At 45.5% G+C, this 22,890-nt stretch overlaps 2 protein-coding genes across 4 annotated transcripts in view; both read left to right on the forward strand.

Annotated features, from left to right (window-relative positions):
* Positions 1-2,422: 2,422 nt before the first annotated feature.
* On the forward strand, positions 2,423-9,332 carry LOC134362362 (carbonyl reductase [NADPH] 3). Its single transcript, XM_063077566.1, has 3 exons — positions 2,423-2,711; positions 4,211-4,318; positions 8,896-9,332. The coding sequence occupies exons 1-3, from the start codon at positions 2,423-2,425 to the stop codon at positions 9,330-9,332; spliced, it is 834 nt and encodes a 277-aa protein (XP_062933636.1).
* Positions 9,333-15,323: 5,991 nt separating this feature from the next.
* DOP1B (DOP1 leucine zipper like protein B) overlaps positions 15,324-22,890 on the forward strand; it is a 103,845-nt gene continuing 96,278 nt past the window's right edge. For all 3 annotated transcript variants that reach the window (XM_063100697.1, XM_063100704.1, XM_063100711.1), the window contains exons 1-2: positions 15,324-15,458; positions 21,365-21,529. In XM_063100697.1, the coding sequence (XP_062956767.1) occupies positions 21,392-21,529 (138 nt within the window). In that variant the 5' untranslated portion in view covers positions 15,324-15,458; positions 21,365-21,391. The remainder of the gene's footprint in view (positions 15,459-21,364; positions 21,530-22,890) is intronic.

The raw sequence follows: 22,890 nt of genomic DNA on the forward strand, positions 1-22,890 counted from the left end.
AGCCTGCTGAAACGCCAGCCCTCAAACTTCACCACTGTGCCCAGCTCACACCAGCAGCTGCACAACCCTGGGGGACAGTCCAAGGAGGCTGACCAAGCTCTCAGCATTTATGACCATGGATCCCAAATGCACTCCTGATTCAGCTAGTCACTGCTGCCTAACTCCTTAATAAATAAACTTTCCCCTTTGCAAAGTGACTATTCTGTCCTCATCTCCCAAACTAACTCCTCTTGCTGAGGACAGCAAATCTCCCACCCTTCAGAGAGATAATGAGGCCCTCGAGGCCTTATTTCCCCAGGACAGCTGCAACGAGACCCACACTCTGCCTTCCCTTCTCTTATGGGAAAAGAGGTACCCTGGTTCCCAGGTCTAAATCCATCCACTTGGTCTTTCCACGAATTTTTTCTTACAATTATTGCCTCTCAGATTATTACCACTGCATAAAAAATGCTTTAATATCTCTTTCAAAACTCTCTGAAAAGGAGTCAAGTAATATGAAGTATGTTCTCTAACCATAATATAATTAAGTCAGAAATCAATAGCAGCAAGATAGCTGGAAAATCCCCAAAGAGAAACTAAAAATATATACTTCTAAATACCCTTGGTCAAAGAAGATATCAAAAGGTAAATTAAAAAGTATTGAAGTGGGCCGAGCCCGTGGCGCACTTGGTAGAGTGCTGCGCTGGCAGCGCGGCGACGCTCCCGCCGCGGGTTCGGATCCTATATAGGACTGACCGGTGCACTCACTGGCTGAGTGCCGGTCACGAAAAAAGGACAAAAAAAAAAGTATTGAAGTGAATGAAATTGAAAACATAACATATCAATGTCTGTGGGATGCCACTAAAGCAGTACTGAAAGGGGAACTTATAGCCCTTAATGCCTATGCAGTATTAGAAAAGAAAGGTCTCAAATCCATGAGCTTAGCTTCCATGGTAAGAAACTAGGAGAGGAGCAAATAAAACCCAAAGTGAGAAGAAAGGAAATAAAGATCAAAAGTCAATATAATTAGAAAAAGGAGAAAAATAAAACCAAAGGCTGGTTCCTTGAAAAATTTTTTTTTAAAAAAAAGGTGATAAACCTCTCCTCAGATGAGGAAAAAAGCAAAAGATACAAATTACCAATATCAGGAATGAGAGAGAAGGGAGCATCGTCACCAGTATTAAAAGGATAATAAGGGCTTATTATGAACAACTCCGTGTCAATAGAATCAAAAACTTAGATGAAATAAATTTTCTTGAAAAACAAATTAAGCTCACTTAAGAAGAAATAGAAAACCTGACTAGCCCTATATCCTTAAAATAGAGTTCCAAATAATATTTAGGGGGAAAAAGAAGAAAATACTGGTTGAGGCACAGTAGGAGACCACAGCAGTTGCCTACCTTCCTGACCTCAGGTGTTGACTTGATAGAGATGGAAGCAGGGTAACAGGCATGAGCAGATTCGCCAGCTCTGCTTGGGAAAAGTTGAGTCATGATGAGATCACAGCTCTCCCCAAACCTCAAAGTCACTACACAAACACATTCAGGTTACAGTGAAGAAGATGAATGGAGTTCTAATTGTGTGCCCACACCTTGATACGCCTTCGGGAATTTGTTTTCAGTTGAAGTTTGTCCGTGGGTACACAGATTTCAATGGGAGAAGACACCTAGATTGATGTAGATCTGTATAGATTCATCTACATTTATATTGATGTAGATCTATATAGACAAGTCTATATAGATCTACATCCTCCTTGGACAATCCTCAGTGCAGACATTTTTGGCACCCAAGAGTTCTGTGAGGATTAAATAAAAACATTCCAAGAAAGGGTGTGGCATACAGTGAACATTCCCTGTCACTTGGGGGCGCAATGGGAAATCACAGAGCCATATAGGCTGCCCACACCTGTTAGGTCTACTCCCAGGACATCTTTTCTAAGTCTCTCCTGAGTGTCTTGCAAGCAAGCAAGGGGACCTATGTCTAGAGAAGCGTTACTGTCTAAGTAGTTTCATTGCATCTTAGGAAAAAGCAAACATTCACATCGTGCAGTAGATGATGGGCGGACGCCCAGGAAGATTACTCAGCACTTGTTTTCCTCTTTGGGGTTCTCCCAAAAGAGTTTCTTCAGTCCATCTGCCATGAATCTGAGGCCGCCTACTGACCCATCTCCGTCCGGTATTGCTCTGGGAGCAGCACAACTCGCAGACCACCGCTTTGCTCAGAGCCTGGATCAAAAAGGGCGGACCCGGGAGCTGGGGCGTTACTGAACCTTCGGCAACAGACGGCCCCTCCTCGGAGGGAGGGACCGAGGCAGGGGGACTTGCTCCCTAGGAGTCGCGGCTCCGGATCCCAGGACTGAGTTCTGCGCGGCTGCTTTGACTCTGGCCGGGTTCTGCAGCCGGGTCCGCTCCCCGCAGGTGGCCCGCGCGCACCCCACCCGGCCATGTCGTCCTGCAGCCGCGTGGCGCTGGTGACTGGGGCTAACAAGGGCATCGGCTTCGCCATCGCGCGCGAGCTGTGCCGGCAGTTCTCGGGGGACGTGGTGCTCACGGCGCGGGACGCGGCGCGGGGCCGGGCGGCCGTGCAGCAGCTGCAGGCCGAGGGCCTGAGCCCGCGCTTCCACCAGCTGGACATCGACGACCTGCAGAGCATCCGCGCGCTGCGCGACTTCCTGCGCAAGGAGTACGGGGGGCTCAACGTGCTGATCAACAACGCCGGCATCGCTTTCAAGGGTAGGTGCGGGGTTCAGGGGGGGGCCTGGGGACTCCGCGTGGGTGCAGGACCGCGATCCGCAGCCGCATCCACCCACCCACCCACCCACCCACCCGAGCGATCGGGCTGGGGCGGAGGCGACGCCGGCCCCCCGGGACGCGCTCTGCTCCGGCCTCCCGGGACACAGCGCGCCCCCGCCCGCCGGCCTGCGCGGGCCTGTGCGCTGCCCAGGGCCCTCCTGGAACTGTCAGCTCCTGCTGTTGGCAAGAAAACGGCCTCCTGGGAGGAGGCACGCCCTGCTAACTAAACTCATCAGCTGCTGGCCGATGCGAGAATGTTGTCTCTGCCGAGGTCTCCAAGCTCACTTTGGGCTTTCGCTTTTCTTGAAAGAGCGCATTCATAGATGCCCGGAGGCGTCTGCTCAGAACAGGAAATGAACCTAGGACACGATTAGCGCGCACTTGCACATTAGCGGACTTCATAGTTTGTTTAGTGGAGAGTTTTGATAGGCTCTGTCAAAAAGGAAGCGAGCCTTGGTTCCCTCCCCCAAGGAGCTTTTGTTTATCATCAGACGTGTAAGTGTGGTTCCAAGAGGCATCTTCCTTTAGGGGGGTTAAACAAAAAAAAAAAAGGGGGGGGGATTACTTATTCTAAATAAGTTAAGAAAGTAGGTAAGTTAAGAAAGTCACCGAGCTGCCGTGCGCTGGGGGTACAAAGAAATAAACAGGCCAGCTTCACTTACAACATAGTAGAGAGGAAAAGCCTGAGAGAGACGGAGTAAAACGAACGATTACGGAGCAACGTCTCTCCCTATCTTTGGACCTGGGCATTCACCATGGCTGGGCGTCCCAAGCTTTGCTTGGATCCGCACCTGCAACTCAGCCTGTGAGCTTTACTGGGAGCCAGGAGGGGAAGTTTGGCATCTTCTAAAGCAGCCTTCATTTATTGGTTGAGGAATTGGTGGATAAATGCTCGGCTTCCTGGAGGACAGGTGGAGGGACCTGTCCCCTCAAGGTGTGGACCATGAACCAGCAGCACCTGCAAGCCTGGGTACTCACCAACAACGCAGAATCTCAGGCCTCGCCCCACACCTGCTGAATCAAAATCTGCATTTTAACAGACTCCCCGGGTACCTCCCGTGCATGTTCAAGTTTGAGAAGCTGTGATTAAAGTCAAGTGTTCTACAAGTGTGGGTGGAAGACTGGGGTGAGGCCAGAAAACTATTTTAAGAGGCTGTGAGGTGATGCTGATGCATCTCTGAAGTTTGAGAACCACCAACCTAGTGGACTCAAAGTTGCTTTAGGGCTGGCTGGCTAGCTCAGTTAGTTGGAGCATAGCCTTATAACACCAACGTTACAGGTTTGGGACCTAACCGCCAGAAAAAAAAGAAACTAAAATCAAGACTGCTTTAAAGTTACCTTGTTTTCCTCTAATCAGTTATGAGAGAGGATCCATTTTGTCATATGAGTTTCAGGAGAAAATGTATGACTTTCTCTTTGTTTCCTTCTCTTTTTGAAAGGTGATGATCCAGCGCCATTTGATATTCAAGCTGAGATGACGCTGAAGACAAATTTTTTTGCCACTAGAAATGTCTGCACCGAATTACTGCCAATAATGAAACCCCATGGTAAGTCCACCGTGTGGACCACCAGGTTGCATCCCTCAACAAGGAGAAAGCCAGAGGCTCCCTGGACCGGACTGTCTTGCAGGAACCTCCCCAGGGGTGCTATTTCTTATTTTCTGCCTTATTTTCTCATAGGGTCACTTAAACATTTTAGCTTTAGTTTTCAGAGATATGGATGATATTTTACAGTGCTGTTGGGATCCATGTCCTGAGCTCAACCCTAGAATGACAGGATGTTACAAGTCCCCAAAGGCCTCTTGCCACTGACCAAGCTCAGAGAGTCCTTCTCTAGCTCTCCTAGGTAATGGGCCCACACCTGGCTCGTCCAGGAGCTAGGGAACAGTTATCTGTTCTAGCATTATGACTTTCCCTGTATTCCTTTCTTCTTATACCAAATTTTGTCCAGCTGATTCAGAAAAATCCAAAAGAAATTTTCTTTATTAGGAAATATCTGGCCCACATCCCCAAGTATTCAATAAATAATTTTTATGACTTTTCCCACAAATATATATTTAGTGCCTTCCATATCCCAGGCATTATTTTGGGTACAGAGTGGTGAGCATTATAGACAGGGGCCATCCTGTTCATGGAGCTCAGAGTCTAGCGGGACATAGGGTCATTAATAAAGAATCACAAATGTAAAACAACTGTGCTGGGAGAAGGGGATGGAAGACTTGCTTTCCTGAGGATTTTCTTTCCTAACAAATTAACTGTTATTCTTAGGAAGAATTCTCTGGTTCTTATTAGAAATGTGCTTTCCTTAATTTAACATTTTGAATAAGGATTATCTCTGGATGCAAAAATTTTAAAACCTAAAAAAGTATGTGGTGAGAATCGCATTTGTACTTTGTACTCCTGTCCCCGCCCCGCCCCCAACGCTAAATCTCCCCAGGTAATTTCTCTTTATTAGTTTCTTAGTGGGATGGGATTGTAGAAAATCTGCAAGTAGGGTTGCAAGTGCTGGGTAAAGGAAGCCCTGGGTCCATATACATAAAGCTGGTAGGTGCCCAGGGCCAAGGGGATGACATCTTTAAATGCAAATCTAAGCAAATATAAATGCATTTTTTAAGCTCCCTGTAAAGTTTGGCAAACCATAACTAAAGCCAAAACGTTTTCATTATTTTAGTTATTTTAGTTATACTAAGTTTCCACTTACATTGTCAGAGCTAGGGTTCAGACCCTTCAAACCCTACAAATGGGGTCCCCAAACCCCTCACACATAGGTCCATCCTATGTAATTGGGAAAGATTCTGAGAGCTGTTGGCAGACAACATGAGGTCAATCCACAGCAGCAGCAGTTTACAGGTCTGGCAGTGGCAGTGGCCTTGCGGAGGTTTCTGGGGGCACTAGCAGCAGCCGACTGCAGCAGCAGTAGTGGCCTCCCCATGCTACCCCCTCGGGCATCCCGGGGGGGCGGGGGGCGCCATGGATCAGAGCCACTCATCCTTTATCCTTAAGTCCATAACCCAGGACACCTTGGTGCACATGCGCAATTACACTAGACGCTAACCAAGGAACACCTGAGCGCACGTGCTTATTTATATCAAATGCTCAACAAGGTTCTGAACATCTGAGGGGTCCCTGACCATTCTCCTATATTTTCCCAACACTCCCTTTTTTACACAAAAGGTGACATTTACTACAATGTTTGTCACCTTGCTTTCTTCACTTCCTATATCTGGGGCTTTTTCCATATTAGGACAGAAAGCTTTCTTATTCTTTTCTATGGCTGCAGAGTTTTCCATTGTAGGGATGTCTTTTCCAGGTATCAGGAAGTCTTTTCCCTAATGAATTTTAGAATCATAGAATTTGAGAGCTGCAAGGTATTGATGATGCTTTGTGTTTCTACACCTCCACTTTACAGAGAGGGAAATTGAGGCCCAACGAAGTGAACACAGACAGGTAGGAACAGAGCTGGAAACAGTATCCAGGATTCTTGACTTCACCACCTAATCAAATTGGGATAATTCCTTCTAGTGAAATCAGAATTATAACATCTAGTGATCATAAACCAAGCCATTTTGAAAGATAATGGAAGACTCTGGAGAGGGTGAGGCTCAGGGATTAACCCAGAGCAGGTAAATTGCTGTCTTTATTCAGTTCTGTGTAATATTACTTCCAAAGCGGGAATCTGGTTTACAACACAATGAGAATATTTGTGACTTTTCCATAAGCCTCATCTTTACCTGAGGAGCAAAACACTGAGCAGCGTTGCTTCTTGATTTGTAGGAATCACTTTCTACACATACCAGACTGATCTAAAAGCCACTATTTAGCTTTAAAACATCACTTTAAAAAAAAAAATTTATCTTGTTGATTTCCTTCAAGATTCTGAGTAAATTCGGTTAGGCAACTGTTACGCCACTAGGGGGAGCTACCTGCCTACTCTTTTTAGAATTAAGCAGGAGTGTTTCAGGACCAATGGGGCACTGTACCTACGCAGAGGGTGGTACGGTGTGGGCGCAGTCCTCAGGGCAGATTGGACCCATCTGGTTGATGAGGCTGGCTGTTTGTCACCCCCTGGACTCTCTCCCAGAGGTGTCCCCTCAAATCAAAGAGGAAACCTCCTCCCCTTAGAAGAATTTTTATTTCCTTGAAGGCATAGAATAGATCCTATAATTTGTTTCTTTTCTTTCTTCCTCTCCCTTTTAAATTTAATTCCTTGTAGCAGCCAAGTGATTGTGAACAAAGCTGTTTAAAAAGTAATGAAGAACATGTCACCAATGTAGTATTCCTGGCCAAAATATTGAAGTGAATCTAATCATGAGAAAACCAGACCAATCCAAATTGGGGGAAATACTACAAAATGGCCTAGAGTCTAAAAAAAAAAAAAAAAAGGTCATTGTCTAGCCTGACAAAAGCAAAGTGAAAAAAAAGTCATTGTCAACTACCTTAAGTCAAAATAGACTGAAGCAATATGACAACTTAATGTAATCCATGATCCCACACTGGACCCTGGATTAAAACAAAAACTATAAAGGAACATGACATTTGGAGACATTTGAATGTTTTTCTTATATACTCCCTTTCTTTTTTTTTTTTTTTCGTGACCGGCACTCAGCCAGTGAGTGCACTGGTCATTCCTATATAGGATCCGAACCCGCGGCAGGAGCGTCGCCGCGCTCCCAGCGCAGCACGCTACCGAGTGCGCCACGGGCTCGGCCCCATTTTTAGTTTATTTTTTAATTGAAATGCATTGATTGTACATATTTATGGGTACAGAATTATATTTCAATACATGCATACAATGTGTAGTGACCAAATCAGAGTAGTTAGGTGCATGACTGTTTTTTGCAGCTGGCCGTAAACTTTAGATAATAGTGTTTTACAATGGTAAATGTCTTGAACATGGTCACAATTGTGATTATGTAAGGGAATGCCCTTGCTACCATATATATACTAAAGTATTTAAGGTAAAGGTTTACAATGTCTGCAACTTAGAAAGAGAGAGACAGAGGGAGAAAGAAATGTGGCAAAATGTGAACAATCAGTGAACTTAAAGGGAGGGTATAAGGGCATTTATTGAACTATTTTCACTAATTTTTGTAGTTTTCAAATTTTTCAAAACTAGAAATTATGAAAGAAATACATTTTACCATTGAGAGAGAACAAGAAGGAAGGAAAGAAATACTGAAGAGTCTTAGGTACCTGGGATAAGTGAGATGCTCATTTTCAAGGACAGAGTGAGGGTATTTCCATGTGAGATGTGCACCCCCCAGGTGTGTACCTGCGGTGAACGCCATTCAGAAAATGAAATAAAATCCAGTGGTTCTATTGGATGCAGAGAATGTGGATTCAAAGTAATACATAAGAAAAGAATCCCCCCAAATTGGTGTTTTTTGATGGTGAATGAAACATGTAAATTCACATATTTACTGGTTTGGGTGTTTCCACCAATGCTTCAGGTTGTTGTATAGTTTTTTGGCCTGTATGTTTGTTTCTATGGGCACATCTGTCTCTTTAGTAGCTGTAAATTATTATCAATATGAATATTAATTCATATTTAATGAATATCAATAAATTATTAACTATGGACTAAAAAGTAATGAAATCAAAACCGAGAGGGAGAATCAACTCACTCTGTGTAGAAGTGTCCATCACTGAGGATAGACCAGGGTCATTCCCAGGAATTGCTGACCCTGGTTTTGGCACTCAGGGATAGAGGTGGCTGCCCATGGCCCTAGGAAATTTGCATACCTGGGAAACAGAACTTTAGTCTTCAGGGTGAGGGTGCTGTCCGTCAGAAAGTAGGTTCCTAAGCTCTTGGAGCGCGTTTGTTGGGGAGGGGGTTGTTTTATAGAGCTGCATGCTGATTCTACTACAAACTTACTGTACCTCCCATCTCATGGAGAATGCCTGCGGAAGGCAGCCCCCACACTAATGGAGGTGTGTTCTTCCTCCTGCGAGAACAGGGCACCCAAAAGATGTTAAAACCCTCTGGTGCGCAGATTGTGTCTTCTAGAGTCACTTTTTGTTTTTATCAGCAATTAAACCCTCACCACAACTCAACTGCACATATGGTATATTCAAGCAACAATTGTTTCTTTGTGACATGCTTCCATATTTTTTAATCGTTTCAGGTCGAGTGGTGAATATTAGTAGTTTACATGGTTTGATAGCTCTTGAAAATTGCAGTGAAGATCTGCAGGAGAAGTTCCGAAGTGAGACACTCACAGAGGGGGACTTGGTGGACCTCATGAAAAAGTTTGTGGAGGACACAAAAAATGAGGTGCATGAGAGGGAAGGCTGGCCCACCTCAGCTTACGGGGTGTCCAAGTTGGGGGTCACAGTCTTGTCGAGAATCCTAGCCAGGCGTCTGGATGAGAAGAGAAAAGCCGACAGGATTCTGCTGAATGCGTGTTGCCCTGGGTGGGTGAAGACAGACGTGGCTGGGGATCACGGCTCCAGGACTGTGGGAGAGGCAGCCGAGACCCCTGTCTACTTGGCTCTCCTGCCTCCAGATGCTACTGAGCCGCAAGGTCAGCTGGTCCGTGACAAAGTTGTACAAAACTGGTGAAGTTGAATGCTTAATAAATGTTGGTGGAATGAATGAATGCTGATGTAGTTTTCTTTTTTTTTGGCGGCTGACCTGTATGGGGATCCCAACCCTTAACCCTGGTGTTATAACACTGCTCTAACCAACTGAGCTAACCGCCCTGCCCTGATGCTATTTCTGTCCTTGAGAAGGAATGTCCATGAGACTCCCTGGGAGAAAGGTGCCCAGTTCCAGAATCTTGATCTGAATGACTTTGTTATGCCAAAACTCTTTATCCTGAGAGGGTGAACAACAGAGTCTCAGCACAGTCATGGTGTCACCTGAGGGCTGGTTAAAACAAATTGCCAGTTCTCACCCCCCCACCCCCGCCCATTTTCTGATTCAGTAGGTATGGGGTGGGGCCCAAGAATGTGCATTTCTCACAAGTTCCCAGGAGATGCTGCTGGCTTCAGGAGGGCACTTTGAGAACCACTGTTGCTGTGAAGGCTCTCTCTTAGAGCTATGGAGATGGATCTTGGTCATTTTCCAGCCCATCCTTTCTGTTTGTAGTTTGATTCTGTAAGGATGGTGATTTGTCCTCTGTTTCCTCAGCTCTGCAACCTTCCTTTATCTCTCACTCTGTTTTGTTATATTTGAGTATATTTTCACTGATTCTTATACTATGAAGCAGTAGTGCTTGAAAGACTCAGGAGGAAAGTTTTCATTGGGACATGCTTTCTTCCATACTGAGTTTTTCAGCTGGGTTTTGCTTTCTGCCCTCCTTCTTAGAATGTCCACAAGGTTGCCCTGCCACCTCTTTTGTGTTGTTCATGCTTCCGCAGCTTTGTCCAGACCATCTCTTCGCTCTAACGCATGCAGATGTCTTCTCTTTAATCTGTTCACAACCCATCTGAGCTACAGCCTAGGGCAATTTTTCAGATAATCCCCAGCCCCTTTTATAGTCTCTATGACCACAGTTGAGTCTACTACATTCACTGCTTTCAAATGGGATTGGTTTTGCAACCAGGCCTCCAGGATTCTGGTTACACTCTGCAGAAAAAGACTTGGAGACCAAAGGGTCTTGTGAAGGAGAAGAAATGTATTTGCAAAGGATTGCAAGGGAGTCAAGACTTCAGAAGGAATGGCTGTTCACAGTGTGGAACAGGAGAGTTCTCACTTGATTGTCATATCCACAAAAGTGACATCATATCTCCTGACATCAGCATTGCAGACATAGGGATAAGGCCGTTTTCCCTCAGGGAATCAGTAAAGTATGGAAATGCTCAAGATTTCATTTATTTGGGGGACTGGGACTAATCTCAGTTTTTTCTGGTTTATCACAGGGTACAGGTATTTGTTCTTGACTCTGATTTACAATAGCAGCACCTTGAAGTGTCAATTTAACAATCACAACCCTCTCCTGACTTTTTCATCCACTTGGGGTAGAGGGAAGTCTCAATCCCACCCAGGCTGCATTTAACTTCCTCCAGCCCACTTCTGTGTCACTGATTAAATCCAACATGCTCTTTCTTATACTCATCTCAGGCCATAGCTCATAAGATATTTTAATGGCTTCTTGTCCAGCTCTAAAAACATTTTCATGGCTTTTGATATGTTTCCTGAATATCTTTCACACTCCAGTCTCCCTCTGCAGCCAGCCTCGAGCCCTGCTGATGACGGGCAGCAGCAGGGGAACCACAGAGGTCTGCAGCCCTTGCCAAGGAGGTCGCAGACAGGAAATGTATAAGTGAACAGCCCAGTCCTTTTTATTCTCTTCCCTCTTTTGTGTCTAGCCAATCCACCCTGACAGCTTTAGATAAGCGCATAACCCACATAGAAGACCCTTCATTGTTAACCGCTGGTCTGAACAATGTTTCTCATTCTTTTTCTTTTGGTGGCTGGCCAGTACAGGGAACAAACCCTGGAACAAACTTGGAACAAGGGAACAAACCAAGGAACAAACCAGGGAACAAACTTGGTGTTATCAGCACCACGCTCTAACCAACTGAGCTCACCAGCAGGCCTGATGTTTCTCATTCTTATGAGAAGGGCTGCAGTGGGCTCTTATTGGATGGTTTGCCCAGCACCCTCTTCCAAAATACTTATCTCCTGCCCTCCTCTCTGCTTCCTCCCCATGTTTACAGGTGCAGCAGCCACAAGGGGACTTTGCCCTGCTAGCCTCTGTTGACTGCTCCAGCTGTAGGCCCTTCCTCTGAAAAGCAGGGTCAGCTGGACTGGATCAGAGCTGTCATGTGAGTGGCCATGCCCCAACCCATGTGATCTAAGGAGCAGAGGGAGCCAAGTGTAGCCAGAGAATAAGGAGGCCAACCCTCAAGAGGAGCATTTAGAGGGGCCAAAGAGAAGCTCCCCTCCCCACAGAGGCATCTCTTCCCTGGCCTCAGATCATTCCTGAAATCCTGGGTTGTAAGAGATGCTCCAAGACACTCTTGTATCCTTAAAATAAATTTTTTTTGAGCTAGGTTGAATTGGATGGCTGTTGCTTGCAATCAAAGGGAGCCTAAACAATAGAAATGCATTAAAACGTCCTGTGGTATGGTATAGAGGTAAAGAAATAATATTTAGGCTTGGAATCAAAAGGCATAAAAAAAAAAATCATGAATTGAAAACTCGTGGCATACTAGGCCGTATGTCATACTTAATACCCAGCATGGTTTTACATAATATTCGCAATAGTCCTTTGCCTTATTCTGTTTTGTGCTGGTATAATAGAATTCCACAGACAGGCTAATTTATAAATAAAAATCTTTTTCTCACAGTTCCAGAGACTGGGAAGTCCAAGAGAATGGCTCCAACATCTGGTGAGGGCCTTCTTGCTGTGTCATCCATGGTGGAAGATGGAAGGGCAAGAGAGCTCAGGAGAATGGAAGAGAATGAACTCATCCCTTTATCAGGAACTCACTCTCAAGAAAAGGGCATTAATGCATTCATAAGGGCTTTTAAAGATCTCACCTCAACACTGTTGTACTAGGGATTAAGTTACCAACACATGAACTTTGGGGGACACACATTCAAACCATAGCATCCTTTAAGGTAAGTATCAATGTCATTTTTTCTTTTTTCTGTTTTTTTTTTAAAGGCAGAGACCATAAGTTTGTGTTCATTAATCTCTGTATTTTCAACATTAAGAGACTACTTTTTAAAGGATGGGCATTTTTCAGATGAAGAAATAAAGGCTTAAATAAAGAGAGGTTGATTAACTTGCCCAAGATCACACAGCTAAGAGTCACAGGCCAGGATCATATCCAGGACTGTCTGACTGCAGAGGTCCTTGGTGCCTTGTCCTTGGCATGTCCAGCTTCACTGCTGAGTCTAGAGACCATGGGTAACTCTCTTGGTGTAAAAATTAAGGGCGATAACACATTCAATTTAAGTGATTTTTTTGTTTTTGTTTTTTGTGTTTTTTTGGCTGCTGGCCAGTAAAGGGATCTGAACCATCAAGCTTGGTGTTACCAGCATCATGTTTTCCCAAGTGAGCTACTGGCTAGCCCTAATTTATGAGCCATATGGTTATTAGATCGCCAAATTAGCTTCTGTGTGAACTTTTCCATACAGAAATGAAATATGTTTTAAATGCAGCATGTTTAAACAGACCATCCCATAATGTATGTTTCTTAGGCATGAGATGGAGCCAGGGTCTTTTCCACAACAGCTTTTCTGTGATACATTTTTCTAGGTTGATGAATGTGTGGTAAATGCACATATTCGTACAATATCAGCTTTAGACCCGGCCCTTTGATTTTTCTTTCACCTACTGAAATGCGACAAGAATTGTGACAGACCAAGAATCCGTACAGTGATTCAGTGTGGAGATGAAACAGGTGATAATGGTAAGCATGACAAAGGTCTCCTCGTTACTGCAAGTCAAACGCAAAATGGGCATAGCATCAAATACAGGAACTGCAATGTGACTTCACTGAGAGGAGCAAGGGAGGTGTAAGGGAATGTATGCCACTAGGGAGGAGGTGCAAGCTGATGGGGAACCCATGGCTACTGCTGAGAGGAGTAGAATTTAGTTCATAGAAGAAAGAGGCTCACAGGATTGTCACTATCTACATAACCTAACTCAGAATGTGTTTACTTTGTCAATCTGAGTCAATCTGAGCCAGAGAATGTAGTCGGCTCAGATTTACAAAGGACAAAATGACCACAAACTTAGTTTAAATATCTCAATCAGCTTTATTGTGATTCTAGAATCGGGCAACACTTCATCCCATAAAATAGAATAAGTGTTCCAACATGCTAAGCAAAAGGGGTTGGCTTAATATGAGGGTACTTCAAAAAGTTCATGGAAACATGGAATTAAAGCATAATGCAGATCTTTTCATGAACTTTCTGAAGACCCCTCCTAGACAGAGAAGGGCTGAAGAAAGCAGAAGCAAAGAACGAAGTTTGTATTAGTCGTTTTGAAGCTACTTTTCTTGTAAGGCAGGGACAGGAAATCAGAACAGAAAAATAACTGATTAGTTAACACCAAGTTACTTCAGGTTCTTTCTTTTGTGCTAAGATGGAAACTTGCCTATTTGGGAGGTTAGCTATTATCTTTCTTCCAATTTCTCCCAGGTTCATTTAACAACTTAGTTTGGATTTGGTGATGTGGAACTTTAGCACGGGTGACTCCATTTTGATGTTTAATCTAGTCTGTTGGGCAGTTTAGTCCAAAATAATAATGGTTTCCTATAATTTTATTTAACACAAGAGGGGTAAAGATCAAAGTTCAAATTTAAAATAAATCTGAAATGCCTTGATTAGAGTATTATCATGTAAGGAACCTGCTCTTTTTACATGTCCTCAACAGAAGATCATAGCTAAATAGACTTTTAACTGTGACAATTTGACCCAAGAAAACAGATTTCTTGTAAGCATATTCAAACCATATACCTTTTCCCCAGAAACGCCCATATACACAAAGTGTTCTACACACTTTCCAAGCTCATTCATAGCCTGCTTACGCTTTACGAACCCCAGACTGATCTAGTCTGATCTAGTCGAAAATTCCTCGAGGACCCTCAGGGGTTAAAGGCGGAGACGGCACTATAGAAAATAATCAACAGGTGGCACTATTTGGATTGGCTGGGAAGATAGGGCCAGTGCTCCGGTGAGCTCTGCCTGACTCGCAAGGCCTCAGGGTGTGTCTTGCCTTGCAGCTGACAGGACAGGCTGCGTGGGTCTTGGGCCGTTCGGGTCCGAAGGCTTGTGGGGATGACAGGAAGGGGTTAGGGCTTGCCTGTAAATATTAACGTTCTCTAGAGTTGACATGAAGTTCTCCTTCCTGAGCCAGAGCCCACATGAGGAGCTCATTCCAGAAGAGGGTCTGAAAGAGGAGGCCCGTGAGGGTGGGGCCACCTTAACGAGGGTTCCCAAGCTTTCTCCGCCCCGAGCATGAATGAAACGATTCCTTCTGCCTCCTCCCCGAGGGAATGGGGTTGGGTGTGGTCCCAACGGAAGGGATGGAGAGAGCCAGGAGCCACACACCTTCCTGGAGCTCCACATTCTCCTTGTCTGCAACTGCAAAGCATCTCCAAGGGCCGAATCTCTGAAGGACGACCTTGACCAGGTACCGACAATGTCCCCTTCCTTTCAGGTGTGTAGGAGGAGCCGCAGGTGAGGGGCTGACGCCACTCCGCCCACCTGTTAGGCGTTTCCGAGGCGACGCCCACCGCAGGAAGCGGAGGAAGTACAGGCTCCCAGACTTGACTGCGGCAACGCCAGAACACGCCCCTCCCGCCAAGGACCCGCCCCCTCCCCGCCCCCGCGCGCCGAGGATTCGCCCCAAGCCCTGCCCCTCAGACTGAGGCCCTGCCCTCGACCACGCCCCTTTCATCGAGGACCTGCACTCGGCCCTGCACTCGCACGGATGGTCCACCTCCCGGCCCCGAACCCATGCTCCGAGCAACCAATTTTGATCCCGCCTTCGTGCGTCAAAGACCGGCTTCCTAGTCCCTGCCCGACCGCCGAGGCCCCGCCTCTAGAACTGAGGTCCCGCCTCCCGGAGCCGCCGCCGCTCGGGCTCGGGCTCGGGCGCGGCGCTTCCTCAGCGGTCCCGGCTCCCTTCCGCGCCGCAGCCGTCGCCTGCTGCCTCTTCCGCAGCCCAGCATACTCTTCCGAGCTACACGTGGGCGCACCCGCCGACAAGGGCCGCAGCCGCAGGTAAGCAGTGCTCGAGCCCTGCCTGACGTCCACACCGTCGGCCGCCGGGCGAAGCCGGGGAAGCCGGGCGTCTCCTCCCTGCGGGCCCGCGAGCTACGAGGCGGCGCGGGCGTCCTTCCCCGAGTGCGGAGGGTTCGGGCGACACCGTGGGGGTGGTTCCGGGGTGCAGGTGGCTCCCCGGCGCGCTGCTGCAGTGCGGGGGAGACCCTGCCGGGTCCGCGTGTGGGCCCGCGTCTCCGGCCTGAGACCTCCCCTAGGGGCAGCCCAGAAGGCTGGGTGGGGTTCCCTCGGTGTTCCCCGGCTCCTCGCGGCGCGGGATGTGCGGCCACGCCCTCACCGAGCCGGGCGGGCCTGGGGTCAGGCAGGTGGAGGTCAGATGGGTCACGGCCGGCCGGTGGCAGGGAAGCTCAGCCTTTGTTGGTTGGTGCGGTCCTGGTTGGGTAGCAGGCTGGGGACGTAGACCTTTAAGAAACCGAGGGCTTTCCTGTTAAGGGAAGACCTCCAAGTCTTCCAGACTGTCCCTAGGAGAAGGGATCAGAGCCGCAGTGCGCGCTCTGTGCCGGCCTGGCCCCTGCGTCTTGCAGGATTCACGGCTGCCGTAAGCTTGGGTCTCCCTGTAGCTCCTCGAAGCTCGGCTGCTGACGGAGACTGTCACCCGCCGGTGTTGCCCCACCTTGGGACAGCAGCCCCACACTTGGGAAGACGTGTGTAGGATTTTGGGGGGAAGGTGATGGAGGGCCCCCCCTCCTCCCGCCTAACGTCTGCTCCTGCTAGGTATCTTAAGTTTTTTTTCCCGGTATTTGAAAGACCATATCTGAAATAATGTGTCTTAGCATCGATTAAGCCAAACGGGTGTTTCTGAGCTGTAGACTAAGGGTCATTAGCTATTGGTAAATACTCTTGCTCATGGGAGGACGGCTATTTGTCGTTTTTCGTTCTGTCTTCATTTTCACCTAACTTAGAAACAAATTTCTTTGGGATCTGGCAGTTGGTTTTTCACTTGAACTTGTTTTTGTAAGAAATTAAGAATGTGTAAGGTGAGAGATTTCCTGCTGATATTTTCAGTTTTAAAGTGGATGTATGTAGTTAGTGGACCTAATTGTAGACTATATAACTCTGTAAGTTTTACTGAAATATTGAATCTCTCACGGAAAAGATATCCAAATTAGATTACAAGATCATTGGCAAAAGAGCTATTTAAGGGCTGAACTATTAATTTTACCACTAGCATAAAGTAGTGAAGGCCCTGTGGCATCTCAGTTTCTGCCAGCTACTTGCTGTGTGATCCCGGCATTTTTCTGAATGGCCAGATTTCCAATGTCTTTAACTTGGAGCTGATAATACCCATTTCACAGAACTCTTGTGTGTTGCATGAGATAAATGCATGTATAAATAATGGATTTAGCAAGCTCACCCAGAAGACTTGTGTAGTATCATAATATCAAATGCCTCATATTTTGAAATAAAGGAGCTTACTTGAATGACCTTTACCAAACTTCACACCTGTGCTGTTACACCAAACACTACTTTCTTCATATAGTCCACATTGAACTGCTGTAGTTAGTTGCTCTTACCTGGCTGACACTCTCCTTGCCATGAGCACTATACCCCTCTGCACCTCCACCCTCTAAACACACACCTTATTACTGACGCAGCTCTGTTCCCTTTTAACTCAAGCCGCCCACACCTGTGGACTTTGAGGACTCTTCGGTTGGACTCTTCCTCTTTCCTTCCCTCTTGCCAGCGTCAGACTTTGTTACTTCATACCACCCTCTGTCACTGTGTGTGCCACATTAAATTGAAATTATGTACAGTATTTAGATATTACCTTTTTTTATTAGGCTATGGACTATGAGAGTAGGAATCCTGTGTTATGTTTCTTTCCCCAGTGCTTAGACGCTTAACAGAGTGAACAGACTGCATGGAGTATTGCAGTGCTTCAGAGATCTGGATTTCAGACCTATATATTTCCTGGAAAAAAAAAAGGTTATGGACTATTTGGATGTACCAACTAATTCTTAGTCTTTACTTCTCAGAATAAACTACCACCTCTCATCACCATACTTTTCTTAACATTTTCAGAAAATGTGAAGGCTGTCACTTCAGAAAAAGAGACGGGCCTTCCCAAGAATGAGCAGGCAGTCTTATTTTGTGGGTGCCTAGACACTGTATGCTATATTTTTGCAGAGAGGCACAGCATGTACAACGGCTCTATGGTAGGATGAGTCTGTCTTGGGACATGCAGAATGTGGTGAGGAGAGAAGTAGGTGGAGCCTTGTAGGCCAGGGAAGGAGTTGTTGGATTTATTGTAAGCTTAATGGGAAGAGTTTTAAACATGGCAGTGATATGCTTTATGTTTTAAGAGGATTTTTGGAGTGCTGTGTGAAAACACATTGGAGAGGGACAAGACTGAGAGAGAACCATTGGGAAGACTCTGCAAACTTGCAGGGGACAGGCAGCTTGCACAGCGTTGCAGGCAAGATGGTGAGCCATCGAGTCAGCAGGTGTTTTGGAGGAAGAACCAATAGGACTTGGGTTGAATGTGGCAGGTGAAGAGAAGGAAGAGTCCACGATGACAAATGGTCCTCTAAGGAGGGACCACTTTCTGAGAAGGAGACAACTAGACTAGGGGAATGTTGAGCACACGGAATTGAAGGTTTAGTTTCATTTTCTCAAACAGTTTTGTTGAAGTATAATTTACAGACCATAAAATTCATTCAAGTACATAATTCAGTGCTTTTTAGTAAATTTACAGAGTTGTGCAGCCATCACCATAAACCAATTTCAGCACATTTCTTTTACCTCAAAAAAGATGCCCTGTGCCCACTGGCAGTTATTCCCTGTTTCCACCCCACCCGAGGCCACCACTGACCCACTAGCTATATCTATAGATTTGCTTACTCTGGGCATTGGGATCATACAGTGTATGGTCTGGTGTGGCTGGCTATCCCATCAAGCATATGTTTTCAGTGTTCATCCATGTTGTAGCATGTATCTGTACTTTGTTCCTTTTCTTTGCCTAATAGTGTCCCATTGTATGGATAGATCACATTTTGTTGATGGATGTTTATGGTAGTTCACTCAGGCTGCAGTAACAAAATACTATAAACTGGGTAGCTTATAAGTAGCAGAAATTTATTTCTCACAGTTCTGGAGGCTGGGAAGTTCAAGATCAAGATGCTGGCAGATTTGGTGTCTGGTGGGGGTGTGCTGTCTGGTTCATAGATGCCACTTTCCCACTGTGTCCTCACATGGTGGAAAGAACAACCAAGCTCCTTTAGATCTAATAAGGACAGAATCCTATTCTTGAGGGCAGTGCCTCCCAAAGGCCCACGTTGTAATATCATCACCTTGGGACTTAGGATTTCAGTATCAATTTAATGGGACACAAACAAGCAGCGCTAGAGAGTCTTATTTTGGATGCACTAAGTTTGAGACTCCTGTACCACAACCAGTGGGTACTTGTGTGAACCTGAACCTTGGAGTGGAAGGTTTGGGAGGGCATTATTAATCTGTGAGTCATTGGCATGAAGATGGTGTTTAAGTTATAGGAATGGGGAAATCACCAAGGACAAAGAGAGAAAGAGGTCCTAAGCCTTGATGCCAGGGCATGCAACATTTGGCATTCGGGTACAGGAGGACGAAAGAAGCACAGAGATGTAGGTAGGCAATGAGCCAGGGACCAGTGGGGCCAGAGGCGAGTGTGGGCTGAGAGGAGGCCATTTTGAGGAGAAAGTGGTCTGCTGCACAGTCACACCAAAGGGTGAAGTAAGGAAACAGAAGGGACCACGGGCATTGGTGACTCAAAAGTCATGGTGACCTTGAGAAAGTTGGAGTGGGTCTGGAGTGATCTGAAAGTCTGATCACTGATCAGAAAGATCAGGAGATTTCATGGGATTCTTGCAACTTCACCGTGGCCAGTAAATGAAAGCTTCAGGCTTAAAGAACATGTTGTACCTGCAGTTTCTTATCTTCCATCTACCATAATGGTCCTTTTACTTGATTGACTACATGCAACCCGGTTAGCAAACTAAACAACTAACCATGCTCAGTCATATTTAATCATATCATGTTGCTCCATATTTCTCTCTCCTTTCAGGCTATGAGCAACACTATCGAATTTTTTTTTTTTTTTTTTTTTTTTTTTGGTCTTTTTGCGACCTGTAAGGGGATCGCAACCCTTGGCTCGGTGTCGCCCGATCCGCACTCAGCCAGTGAGCGCACCGGCCTTTCCTATATAGGAATCCGAACCCGCGGCGGGAGCACCGCTGCACTCCCAAGCGCTGCACTCTCCCAAGTGCGCCACGGGGCGGCCCTCTATCGAAATATTATTGAGTCTCATATGAGGGTACTTCAAAGAGTTCGTGGAAATAGAGAATTGAAAGATAGTATGAATCTTCCTATAAACTTTCTGAAGTACTCTGTTATCAGTCAGGATTGTGTTTGGCTATAGCAAAAAACCTGATCAAACAGTGGCTTAAATAGATTAGCTGTTATGTGCAGAAAACATAGTCCAGATGTAGAGCATCTGGGGTTGGGATGTGGTACCTTCATAATGTCATCTGGGGCCTCCGCTGCTCTGTCTGTCCATCCACTCAGCCATCCTAAGTGTGTGACTTTTTTGCATGTTTTGTCAAGGTTGCAAGGTGTGGCTTCACTCCAACATGAAACCTCTGTTCCAGGCAGAAGGAAGGAGAGCAAAGGGCAGAAGGTTCATGTCAGAGAAGTCTGCCTCCTTTCAAATAGCTTTCCTAACCCAGCAGCTTCTGCCATCTTGTTGACTAGACCTGTCACATGGCCACCTAGCTGCAAGGGAGACTGGGAACCATAATGCTGCCCTGAACAACGTTAGGGTTCCCTTAGTGTGGAAAAGGGGAACAAGGAATTTTTGGTAGGTTCCTGCCACACTTTAAATATAACTTAATCAGATGAAGACTAAAGAAGAGGAGCAAATAAGAACCCTAAAGCATTCCTTTTGAGAAAATGCTAAAATATAGAACTTGGTGACAGATCAAAGGAATGGCTTGACATTTCCTTATCTTGTGAAGTGTCTTTCAGAGTTGTGACTTATTTGAATGGACTGATGGGTTGACCTTCAGATTTTTTTTTTAAATGGAGGAATAAAAACAAAACTTAAGCATGCATTTGTATTTGTATACATTATAATGTATACATGATGGATGTTTTCAAAAAGTCAAATCAGTGCAGCATATCATTCTTTCTTTTGGAGGGTATGGACTGGCGGTTGTAAGGACTGAACTCTGGACCTTGGTGTTATCAGCACCACACCCTAACCAACTGAGCTAACCAGGCAGACCAGAATTTCATTCTTTATTCCCTTTTGTTACATTGGGGAAAAAACAAAAGAAAAGGAAATGGTTGCTGTTGGAGTTGGGAGTAGACGGTGCAGATGGTCACCTGATTTTCTTAGCAGATGGTCACCTGATTTTCTTATAGAATATTTCTGATCTTCTTGTATAATTGTAGAAGATTGAATTGCTGAATATTAGACTGTTCAATTTAAGAGCTTTTCCCTGGGTTTTATAAATGCCCTATGATAGGAGGGGCCATCTGCATTCAGAATTACCAACTGGTAACGATATGTAGTTTAGCCGCTTTGCAAGTTTCATCCCTAGAATTAGTTTCGTGAATTAAGTGGAGTCCTAGCATTCTTGCTTCTTTCTGTTCCTGTGCATTTGTTTCCCTCAGGATCCATGAGGGCCAGAACTGTTTGTCTTTTATCTGCCATGGTGCCTGGCCCAGAAGCCTTGCTAAATATTTGAATTGGATTGCCAAGTGCATTTGTGTACGGTAGTGTTTGTGGACACACGTCTTCTGTAGCTCCAGGTTGGGAATGATTTGTGTCCTTGAATAGCTCCCTCATTTATTTTTTGATTCCCTTGTAGATACTTTGTCCTTTGTGAGAATGTAAGATGGATCCGGAAGAGCAGGAGCTATTAAATGATTACAGATACAGAAATTACTCTTCAGTGATTGAAAAGGCTTTAAGAAATTTTGAGTCCTCAAGTGAATGGGCAGATCTCATATCTTCTCTTGGCAAGCTCAACAAGGTATGTGGGGTGTATACTATTTGGATTACCTGGAGATGGGGGACACACTTGTCTTTTTATTATTGCAAGGAATTCATGATGATTATAACAATTAGAAAACACAAAAAAGAAAAACCATCCATAATTCTGTCACTCAGTTACCCACTGTTAATCTGTCAGTGTATAGTGCTGATAAAGTAGAACAGTATTTTTTAAACAATATTTATGTCTAGACAAGATAAAATTTAAAATTGTCAGGTCAGTTATTCAGACATTGTTCTTATGCACTTAGGATTTTTTACTGCTTTGTTTTCCTTATGGTCTCCTTTTTAACCCTTTTACTACTGACTGGTAACTCCTACAAGAATAAAGGATGAAATATTGAAATCTGTCCAAAACTTGTGTGTGTGCATGTGTGTTTGTGCATGCCTATATGTATGTGTTTGGATGAGGGGTGAGGTCTAGGAAGACCAAAACTGGTCAAATCTAGGCTTGACCTTGTTCTCTGTAGATGGGACCACTGTATTCTCCCATCCTGCCCAGGAGGATGACCACTAGGTAGAAGGCATCTGTGCTTCAAGGGGCTGCCTGGCTCTGCTGCCATCTGGCCAGGATCTGAGTTTGGAGCGCAAGTGCCAGGTGGGAGTTGAGAGATGCCCAATTCTACTCTGCACATCTCCACTTCTTGGGTCAGACATACCAGGGGACTCTTAACAAACCTCACTGAAAAGAAAGAATTTCTCCATTTACCCCTCCAAGGACTGGGGGTGAGTGAGGAATGTGAGCAGGCTGACCCAGTGCACTGCCTGGGCAGCAGTCCAGGCCTGGCGGCCAGAAACAGCTGTCAGCTGTGCAGATGGCTGTCAGGCACGATGGAGGTGGGCAGTTACTACAGCTCATGGCCAGGGAAGTGCTGGTCTCTTGCAAGGCATATTTATTTACAACATGTAAACATCATGGCTGGGTGCTGGCTGGAGTGGACAACTGTATACTTCTAAGGTCTTTAAAAGAGGAAGTAAGAGCTTGGGAATTCTTTGGTGGTACAGCTCCAGCTCAGGAATTCTCAAGCTGAAGATAGTATTCACTGAAGGCAGGTTACCATTTTAGGGGAAAAGGAGAAGTAGTGCAGTGGGATTTGAGGCATGTTCACATTTTTCTGGGTGTTTCATTGTTTTAGTACTCCACTTTCCTGGAGTCTAAGAACAGCATACTATTGGTCCGGATGGACGGTGTTCATTATTTCTGTTTTTTCTTTTTTCTTTATTGAGGTAAAATTCAGTTAACTTAAGATTCACCGTTTATGCCTTTTTACAATCAAGTGGCTTTTAGTACACGTATACAATGTTGTACAACCATCACTATTCTGAAGTTCTAGAACATTT

This window comes from Cynocephalus volans, chromosome 1 (genome assembly GCF_027409185.1).
Source record: "Cynocephalus volans isolate mCynVol1 chromosome 1, mCynVol1.pri, whole genome shotgun sequence".
NCBI classification, from domain to species: domain Eukaryota; kingdom Metazoa; phylum Chordata; class Mammalia; order Dermoptera; family Cynocephalidae; genus Cynocephalus; species Cynocephalus volans.

Bases quoted from the DNA above. Each gene is read 5' to 3' on its own strand.
- LOC134362362 (XM_063077566.1), top strand. From the start codon at position 2,423: ATGTCGTCCTGCAGCCGCGTGGCGCTGGTGACTGGGGCTAACAAGGGC. The intron at 2,712-4,210 runs GTAGGTGCGGGG...TCTTTTTGAAAG, and splicing joins CGCCGGCATCGCTTTCAAGG to GTGATGATCCAGCGCCATTT. The intron at 4,319-8,895 runs GTAAGTCCACCG...TAATCGTTTCAG, and splicing joins GCCAATAATGAAACCCCATG to GTCGAGTGGTGAATATTAGT.